This window comes from Triticum dicoccoides, chromosome 5B (assembly GCF_002162155.2).
Source record: "Triticum dicoccoides isolate Atlit2015 ecotype Zavitan chromosome 5B, WEW_v2.0, whole genome shotgun sequence".
Lineage (NCBI taxonomy): Eukaryota > Viridiplantae > Streptophyta > Magnoliopsida > Poales > Poaceae > Triticum > Triticum dicoccoides.
In genome coordinates, this window is record NC_041389.1 from 639,618,877 (window position 1) to 639,629,119 (window position 10,243).

The 10,243-nt window shown below is 53.0% G+C and overlaps 1 protein-coding gene across 1 annotated transcript in view; it reads right to left on the reverse strand.

The window, feature by feature from the left end:
- LOC119306471 overlaps nucleotides 1-7,669 on the reverse strand; it is a 12,148-nt gene extending 4,479 nt beyond the window's left edge. Inside the window, exons 1-5 of the mRNA XM_037582680.1 lie at nucleotides 7,465-7,669; nucleotides 6,258-6,352; nucleotides 6,048-6,161; nucleotides 5,832-5,936; nucleotides 5,675-5,746 (exon numbers count right to left, since the gene is read on the reverse strand). Coding sequence (XP_037438577.1) covers nucleotides 5,675-5,746; nucleotides 5,832-5,936; nucleotides 6,048-6,161; nucleotides 6,258-6,352; nucleotides 7,465-7,654 — 576 coding nt within the window. The 5' untranslated portion in view covers nucleotides 7,655-7,669. The remainder of the gene's footprint in view (nucleotides 1-5,674; nucleotides 5,747-5,831; nucleotides 5,937-6,047; nucleotides 6,162-6,257; nucleotides 6,353-7,464) is intronic.
- Between the last annotated feature and the right edge of the window lie 2,574 nt (nucleotides 7,670-10,243).

Here is a 10,243-nt window from a genome sequence, read left to right on the forward strand (position 1 = left end):
GGCTGCCGCATCCACCGCCGCCGCAGCTCCCCTTCCGGGCTCCAATGGCCCTCCCGACGCCCCCCTCCCCCGTGCTTCAACTGTGGCCTGACCGGCCACTTTCAGGTGGCTTGCCCCAATCCCCCGACGTGCTACCTGTGCAAGGATTCCAGGCATCCAGCGATTCTCTGTCCGGATCGCCCGGTGACGGAGGAGATCATGATGTATGGCCACGGCATCGAGGACATGGCCTTCTTCCACATCGAGGTGCCAGAGATCCCCCCTCCCTCCCCTTCGCTGATGGCGATTGTGACGGTCGTGGGCGAGGCCGTCGCCACCCCGGAGCTGCTTGAGGCTGAGCTCAACCACTTGTGCAGATGCACGTGGGACTGGCAGGTGACCCCCACCGCCTCCAGCGCCTTCTCGGTGATCTTCCCCGACGCCATGAGTATGGGATTCTGTACCCGCAGCAACAACATCACCTTGGCCCTCAACGACATTGTGGTGAACATTTCTGAGCCGCGTTGGGATCCCAAGGCCGTCGCTGTCCTGGACACTGCGTGGCTCCTCATCTCCGGCCTGCCAGATGTGGCCCGGTCCGAGCGAGTCATCCGCAGCATGTCAAAGATTCTTGGCAAGGTGGTGGTGGTCGACGAGCTCTCCTTACGCAAGGAGGAGGAGGTCCGGGTCAAGGTGAAATGCCTGGACTCCTCCAAGCTCCACGTCACGATCCGTGTCTTCTTCAACGACGACGGCTTCGACCTCAAGATCTGCCCCGAGCACCCGAACCACGTCGGCCGCCCCCGCTTCTCGGATGATAGCCGCCTGGGGGGTGGCCCAGCTGATGCCGACGACTCCCACCGCCGACGCTCACGCCACTCCCGCCTCGACGACCCAGGAGAGGATGAGGACGGCTCGGAGCACTCCCGCTCCCCCTACCGCGAGCTATCCAACCCACCAGCGGGTCGTGGTGGCTCCGGGGCGGGGCGCACTCGAGTGTCGGCTGCGGACCTCGCGGTGGCCCTCCGCTTGGCCACCCCAACGGCCAGGCCCTCTCTGTCTCCGTCGGAGTCGGCCAGTGACATCTCCAGTGTGGGGCTTCTCATCGCCCCTCCATCGCCTCGCTCCCCCTACACCATCGCCGCTCGTCGCTACTCGCCGCCGGGGCCGGACCCTCCGTCCCCCGCCGGCCCGACCTCCCTGACCTCCCCGGCCCCCACTGCTGGAGGCGGATGCGAGGTCCCCGTTGCACCTACCTCGCCCCCTCCTCCCGCGGGGGTCGCGGCCGGAGCCAACCGGGAGCTCGCCGACCCGCCCGCCCCGCCGGTGGCCTCCGTCGGCCTCCTCCCCTCGCCGACCTCCCCGTTCGCCTCGGTGGCTGTGGACGTCTCCTCGCCGGCCTCCGCGCACCCCCCTCCAACGGTGGCGTACGCCAGGCGGACTCGCTCCATCTCGACGCCGGTGACGTCCTCCCGCCGCAGCGCCCGCCTCGAGGCGGCACAGCCGGCCGACTCTCCGGCGCCGTCCATCGCCGATCGCGCGGAGCTCCGCGCGGCGGTCCGGAACCTCGAGTCAGGTGCGGACTCCGACCTTCTCAGTTCCTCCGGTTGTTCATTCTCCGCTCTTGAGGCCGCTCCTCTTGGCCACCTCGCTAAGGTGGCCAATGACTCGGCCATAGTTTTCAGGGGGGAAGTTGGTCCCCCCTTAGAACAGATCGCGGCCATTAGGTCCCGGGAGATCCTAGACGGCAAGCTTGCCGAGACCCGAGCCCGCCTGCTTCGGCCCCCCGAAGGGACGCCCATCCCCCTCGCGGGCCTGGCCCCTCCGGTGGCCGACGGATTGGTCCGTGGATGCACCCGTTCGCGCACTGCAGCCCTCCGCGCCCAAAGCGCTTCCCGTGTTCTGGGGTCAAGCAGCCCCCCGATGGGGGCTTAGACGCGGGCCCTGTTCTGGAACATCCGCGGCTTCGGCCATGATGGCCGTCGCCGCCAACTCATAGAGTACATTCGTGACGAACGCATTGACATCATCGCCATCCAGGAAACCTTGCGCACTGAGAGTTCGCCCTTTAGGAGCTTGAGTGCCTTAGCTCCCACCTCTTCGCTTGGCACTGGCTCCCTTCTAGCGGGACCTCAGGCCACTCTGGCGGCATCCTCTTAGGGGTAAAGGATACCACCTTTGAGGTGGGTGGCATGGACCGGGGCGAATTCTTCGTTAGTATGGAGATCTACGAGCGCGCCCTAAATTTCAAATGGGAGGTCATTATTGTCTATGGTCCGGCTGACCACCGCCGCTCCCCGGCCTTCCTAACAGAGTTGCGGCTGAAGATCTCCAACTCCCTCCTCCCAGTCCTAGTGGGCGGAGACTTTAATCTCATCCGATCCCCGGATGAGAAGAATAATGACCGGATCAACCTTCCTCGGATGCAACTATTCAACGATTGGATCGCGGAGCTGGGGCTCCGCGAACTTGATCGGACGGGTGCCAGGTTCACCTGGACGAACCGACAGATTGTCCCGACACAATCCGTGCTGGACCGTGTCCTAGTTTCCCCGGAATGGGAATTACGCTGCCCCCTGGCTTCGCTCCGGGCTGTCACCCGGATCGGGTCCGACCATGTCCCCTTCCTCCTCTCCACCGCGGACGAGCGGCCCCCCCACCGCGCCGCGATTCCGGTTCGAACCCTTCTGGCTCAATCAGACCGGCTTCCGGGAGGCTGTTGTCGCCCGCTGGATTTTTGCCCGCTCTGCTCCCCATCGATCCATGTCCGCCATCGACTCGTGGCATTTCTGCGCCAAGCTTGCCCGCCAATTCATGAAGGGCTGGGGGGCAAACCTTGGTCGGGATCTTAGAGAGCGCAAAAAGGCCCTCTTGTTGGCTATCCAAGCCCTGGACGCCCGCTCCGACTCGACCGGGATCTCCCCGGATGAGTGGATGTTGCGTTACGACCTGGAGGACCAGCTATCCACCATTTACACCGACGAGGAAGCCTACTGGCGTCTTCGGGGCACCCAGAGGTGGGTCCTTCGGGGAGATGCCAACACCGCCTACTTTCAGGCGGTGGCGAACGGCCGGCCCCGTTCGATGAGGCCGAGGTCCTCGCTGCCATTAAGGGGATGAACCCCTCCTCGGCCCCGGGTCCTGATGGTTTGCCCATGACGTTCTTTAAAACGTTCTGGGATACCGTCAAGCCGGAGGTCATGGCTCTGTTCGAAGAATTCTATACGGGCTCAATGGACCTTGGACGTCTCAATTATGGGATCGTGACCCTCATCCCCAAGGTCCCGGGCGCCTCAGATATTCGCCAGTTCCGTCCAATCACAGTGATTAACGTGATCTTTCAGATCTTGGCCAAAGGGTACGCCAATAGGGTGACCCTTCTAGCTGACACGATCACCCATCCGAATCAATCCGCCTTCATACAAGGCCGATTCATTCTCGATGGCGTGTTAGTTTTCCACGAGGTCCTACACGAGGTCCGAGTAAAACGCCATCGCGCGGTCTTTCTGAAGCTAGACTTTCATAAGGCCTATGACACGGTCCACTGGCCATTCCTGCGTGATGTTCTGCTTCGCAAGGGCTTCGACGATCGTTGGGTGACCCGCGTCATGCAGCTTGTCTCCTGTGGCCGGACCGCGGTAAACATCAACGGGGACATTGGACCCTACTTTCCCACCCTCTGTGGGGTACGTCAGGGTGACTCCTTCTCACCGTTCTTGTTCAACATGGTGGTCGATGCCCTGGCATCCATCTTGGATAGGGCTAAGGCTGCTGGCCATATTCACGGCTTAGTTCCCCACCTAGTAGGAGGGGGAGGGGTCTCCCTCCTACAATATGCGGATGATACCATTATAATGGTTGAGGGATCCGCACTAGATATTACTAACCTGAAGTTCCTCCTCCTGTGCTTCCAACAAATGTCGGGCCTAACCATTAACTTCGATAAGAGTGAAGTGATGGTCCTTGGGTTCCCCTTGGAGGAAGCACAGGCCATCGCTAACCGACTAAACTGTCGGCTGGGTTCTTTCCCCACGACCTATCTGGGGATCCCCATTAGCGATTCGCGCCTCACTGTGGCTGATCCTCGCCCCATGGTGACCCGTATGCAACACCGCGTTGAGCCTTGGAAAGTGCGCTGGCTATCTAAGGCGGCCCGCGTGATCCTTATCAACTCTTCGCTTGCTAGCCTCCTTTGGTTTCTAATGAGCTTCTATAGCCTTCATGAAACCCTGCACCAGGAGATTGCCAAATACCAATCCAGATTCTACTGGGCCGGCGAAGGGGATAAGCAGAAGTATCACATGGTCAGCTGGCCAGATATATGCAAACCCAAGGACCAGGGCGGTCTTGGGATTTTGTCCTCCCGGCGCATGAACATTGCCCTCCTGACACGTTGGCTCTGGCGCATTGCCAATGGAGATGGGGGTCTCTGGCTCACGATAATCCAGAACAAGTACCTGCGTGGACAACCTCTCGCATTTTGTCAGCGCTCTGGCGGCTCCCAGTTTTGGCAAGCCGTCGTCCAGCTGCTGCCTGTTTTGCGCATTGGCACTTCCATCTCGGTGGGTACTGGGTCCTCGACCCTGTTCTGGCTTGATAGATGGCTGGGAGACACCCCCCTAGCTGCCCGATTTCCAGTCCTCTTCGACATTGTTGTTAACCCTCGGGTCTCTGTCGAGACGGCCCTTATTGACTTAGGGCGCCTCGCTTTCCGCCGCCCCTTCGGCCCCCTTGAGATTGCGGCTTGGGATACCCTACTTCAGGACATCGCCCTCCTACCGATGGACGTTACTGACTCTCCGGACGCCATCTCCTGGCGACTGGAAACCTTCGGCCGCTTCTCCACAAGATCCCTATACGCGGCTATCGCTCCATCGACGGCCCCCGAGCCCTTCAGTTTGATTTGGGACATCCGCCTGCCCCTGAAGATCAGGATCTTCCTGTGGCAATGGATCCGCGGCCGCCTCCCGTCCGGCGTGGAGGTCCTTAAACGCCACGGACCTGGGGATGGGATGTGCCCCATGTGCGGCACGGTAGAGGATACCAACCACATCTTCTTCTCGTGCTACACGGCACAGTTCCTTTGGTCCTGTTTCCGCGAAACGGTTGGGGGCCAGTGGCGCAACACCAACGTCCCTGACCTGCTCGCGGAAATTCAGGCATCTCCCCCTCGCTACAGGCATATTAGATGGCTTTGCGTGGGGATCCTTGCCTGGACGCTATGGACTGTCCGCAATAAGCTAGTCATCCAGAAGGTGCCTCTTCGGCGTGCTACTGACTCCATCTTTAAATTGTGTGGTTACTTGCAGCTCTGGCGGCCGCTTAGCCGCCCACAGGACCGGGACGCCATCAGCACCCTCCTCGACGATCTTCGTTCGATGGCCTTCCGCCTGGCGCCCCCGCTCCCCCCGCCACCTCCGGAGCCAGACTAGACTCCATGTCTCTCCCGGCGTGTGTGCCTTTTTGTTTCTCTTTTAGGGCTTGTTGAGCTGTGCCCTCAGCATTAACCCTATCGTACTTATCTGTCTGGAACTTTCGTGTGTGTGCGTGTGTGTTCTTGAACCTTGTTGGATGTTGGCTTGGGCATTTGCTTTATATATAAAGCGGGGCGAAAGCCTTTTTCGGCAAACCACCAGAATAAAATGGTTGGTTTTTTCTTGAAAGTAAATATACAGCACGTGCCCAGTAAAGTTACCTTATCAGCAAATGCTGGTAGGTTATCATGTGGGTGCTCTTTAAAGTACCTGCTCAACAACGTTTTGTCGACCTGTAATTGTTCATGAATCAGTCAATATCGATAGGCGCAATCGTTCTGATCCTGATTTGGGACTATGATAAAAGTAGCTTCTGACCTTCGATTCGTCAACCTTGATCGGTAGGTTCAGAAGATACTGACCAGAATGAGCTACTTCATTCTCTTCATCAGACAACAACTTGAAGTTGCTCTTGTCCATTATCTACTTAAGACCAAAAAAATACATGGAACAGTGGGAGTTTTGGTTATTGGCTAGATAAAATGTGGCAAATCACATTTATTTAGGATCGGAAGGTACGGGTTGTGATCCAACCTGAAAAAGGTACGTTAAGAAATTGAGTTCAAGAGTTTCAGTTTCATCACGTGTCAGGCTCTGCTGCTCCAAACTCTTCTCACCAGAAACAGGATCGAATAGGGCGTATAGTTGCTGAACCACAGAACAAAATATTCAGCTGCAAGAGACTTTACCAACTCGGAGACAGTTATGGAATGATAAAAGAAGGTAATAGTTGAACATGCCTACCATTAGATCCTCAAATTGCAGGAGATACCAAGCACGTATAGTGTACTCCACCCTCCTACATAGCTTCATAAACTCGGCACGGTCTTTATCTTGCTCTGAAGAGGAAAATAAATCAGGCACATGCGCGAGTTACTGGAATGTAGAACTGTTTTAAGAATCCTTCTTTCAGTTTTAGGGTAATGTTTATGGCCTCTACGTCCGGCCGGTAACTGAAATGCAATTCGACTCATGAACGTACGAGACAGAGATCTGCGCGAATGATTTTGTAAGTGGCACTCAGTAGGTCATATTAGATTGCAAAAGAGATTACAGAACCACAATACATCCTGGTTCAGTCAAAAGCTTATATGACCAACTGACATATAAAACCTGAAAACAGTCAAAACTCCTGAGAACAGTAAAAAGAAAAAGAGAGGCCAACCTTTCTATGGTAATGGAATGTAGAACTGTTTTAAGAATCCAATCTTTCAATTTTAGGGTAATGTTTATGGCCTCTACGCCCGGTAACTGAAATGCAATTCAATTCAAGAACGTTCGAGATAGAGATCTGCGCGAATGATTTTGTAAGTGGCACTCAGTAGGTCATATTAGATTGCAAAAGAGATTACAGAACCACAATACATCCTGGTTCAGTCAAAAGCTTATATGACCAACTGACATATAAAACCTGAAAACAGTCAAAACTCCTGAGAACAGTAAAAAGAAAAAGAGAGGCCAACCTTTTGGGTTTTATCGAAGAAAAAGTAGGAAGCACATAAAACAGTCCCACTTCTAAACTATCAGGAATTATACATTGGATGTCTAAATTTTTCCATGTACTAGCAAACACTTATTGACTAATTAACTGAAATGTTGCAGTGCACACACAGATACCCCATATTAGCTGATGCAGAAAATAATGGAAAGATCTGATATCTGATCCATTATTGGTAAGTACTTCCTGTCTAATAATAATAAACTAATGAATGAGTGAGATTGAATTGGTGAACCAGCCACCATGCACTCTCAACCCTAACTGTCAGGGATTGCCCAGCCGTGCATCCCAATTAATTAGAACTGCACAAGACATTCATTCAGAGAAACACCTGACTGGTCTCCCAGTTTTCAAGAAATGCGACGCCTCTAGGCCCAACGGACGATCAAACGAAATGAAACCGAAATGAAAAAAGCGGAGACGGATGGATCAACGGGGCGGGGGAGGCGATACCGATGAGGTAGGAGAGCTTCATGACGAGTTTGGGCTTGAGGACGGGGATGACGGACTCCCTCTCGAGCCGTATCACCTCCTTCACCACCCCGTCCTTCTTCTCCTTGGCCATCGCCTCCGCCGCCGCCGCCGCCGTCCCGGGCACGTCCGGCTGCCTCCCCAGCGCCTCCACCTTTGGCGCGGTCGACATGAGCGACGCTATATAGCAGCAGCGCCGACCGGGATTGTTCGAAGCTTGGGATCGAGGCAAGGAATGGCGTCGGGGCGCGGCAAGAAGGAACAAAGCGATCAGCGACGTCGAGGGCGTTCGAGAAAGGGAGGGCCTTCTCCGACCGTGGCACGAGCACGAACGGTCTGTTGGGAGGGCCACCCCGAGAACCTCGCAATTTGTGCTCTCATCCTTCAATAGAACGCAAATTGAATTCATGACCCTCGACAACGTTATACTTTCGTTTTCAGGAGTGCCGTTCCAAACTATTTTTAGACTATTTTCCACCTCATCGTCTCCTTCATTCATATATCATCATGCCCACCTCACATGAATTCCCCACACTCATGTGACCACTTTCATAGCCGGTGACCTGCCCGGAGATGAATTCACGACATTAGGGTCTGTCAAACTACTCACAACATAAACAACCTTTATACACAAACACACCACTGACCACACGTAAGTTATTACATATACAAACGCTTATTATTCTGCGAATTAACAAATTCAATACGAACAACAATCACCGGCTACTAGTCTTAGTAGCTTAAATACACGTGCGTTGCAATGGGGCAACTTTATTCTAGTGGTTCAATGTGGGAAGATTTTGATTGGATTGAGATTGAGATATGTTGTGAGAGGGTCAGAGACGTCGAGGGCATTAGAGAAAGAGAGAGCCTTTTCCGACTCGCGGCACAAACATGAATGGTCTATTGGGGCCATCTGGAGAACTTCACAATTTGCGCTCTCATCCTTGGAAAGAATGCAAATCGAATTCATGATCATCTCCTCAAGAACGGTACTATTTTTATTAACTTATTAAGAAACAAAAAGTATAAATTAGCTAAGCACACTTACTCACTAACATAGCACCTAATGAAGAGTAGATCCATCGAGCTTAGGAGCAAGGAGTCACCATGTCCGCCTCGCTGTTAACCGCAATGTTGTCTCCTACTACAAGAATAATATGTTTGAATGGATGCACATGACGTCAAACCTTGGGTTCGATCCCTGGTATGTTGGAGGTACAACTGCTCTCGTAGTCACCCAGTCAATTAAGCAATAATTCTATATTACTCAGGAGATCAAATAGGAAATATTTGTGAGCCCTAGCCTTTGTCTTTTGATATTGGATCTACAATTATAGTCTCCCCATACCAAGTAAACTAGATTTATCTAGAAGCTACAAGTTGTTGACCATACCGAGTCAATTTCATACGTCTTGATGCTACAAAGGTTGTACATATGCCAAGTACATTTAGGCTTACAATTTTTTTACCATTCCAGGTAGATATGGCATATCATGAAGCTACAAAAGGTTGGTCACACCAAGTAGATGGTACATTGATATTTGAAGACATGAGAGGTTGGTCTATTGAATTTGAAGCCACATGAGTTTTGTCACACACCAAGTAGTTGGCACATTAATATTTGTTGGCCACACCAGAGTAGAGATTGCTGGTCAACGAGACGAGATGACACCGTCCCTCTTTCGTTCAAAGAAACCATATCATTACCTTTTTCTTTGGTATCCGGTTGTTGGATAGTCATGATTGTTCAAAGCGAACCTTTTTGAGCCCCGGCAAGCAGCAACCATATAGCCCACCACCACAATTCGCATGCTATGAAGCAGTCACTTTCGGATGGAAGGAGGGCGGAGCCAAGAAAAACAGTGGTGGTGCTATGTGTATGGGGGGGGGGGGTGCATTGCCCTTGCCCTGGAAAGAAGTGTGAAGTTAACTTTTTTGAAGGTCTTGAATGGGATCTTAATATTGGTTATATGAACTGTGATTAGATGGTGCAAAATGGGTGGTTATATTGATTGGGAACACCCTAAGATCTCTTTCAAGAATGGTTTTGGTTCTGAACTTGCAGCATCAAGATTGTGTTCGAGTTGAACGCTCTCGGTGGTTGTGGCCCTCTGGCGGACGAGTTTATGGGAGGGGACTGAGAATGACCAATGCAACATGGCTCATCCGTTACACCGCCAAAAAGGGCTACGAAATCTATGGGTGGGAGCTCAGTATGTTCTCCTAGTGTCTAGTCCATTTCTCTTGGTACTCTAACCCAAGATGGAATTTTAGTTAGAGATGACAAACTTTCTTGAAAATGCGTAGGAAATAAGGTCGGTGGCAAATGCACCGGAGCCTCAATCGTCGTTGACTGGTACCGTGACCATGCTGTGGAAAACATATATACCAGGCGACAGCTCATCGAAGCCGCTGGTGCTCGCTCAAGGAGGCTAATTCAAAGAAGGCTGGTTCGATGGGTTCATCGTCAAAAACAGTCCAGATATGGTCAGTGTGGTCACCCACCACATACTATCCGGGAGGGAGGGGGGCATTGCCCCCGTCCCTCGAAAGAAGTGTGAAGTTGATTTTTTTAGTCTTTGATGGGATCTTAATGTTCGTTATATGAACTGTCCATTGGATGGTGAAAAATGGATGATTTATATTAATTGGGGGCATCCTGAGATTTCTCTTCATGCATGGTTTTGGTTTTGAACTTGTAGTGCCAAGATTGTGTTCGAGCTAAATGCCCTCTGTGGTTGTGGCCCTTTGGCGGATG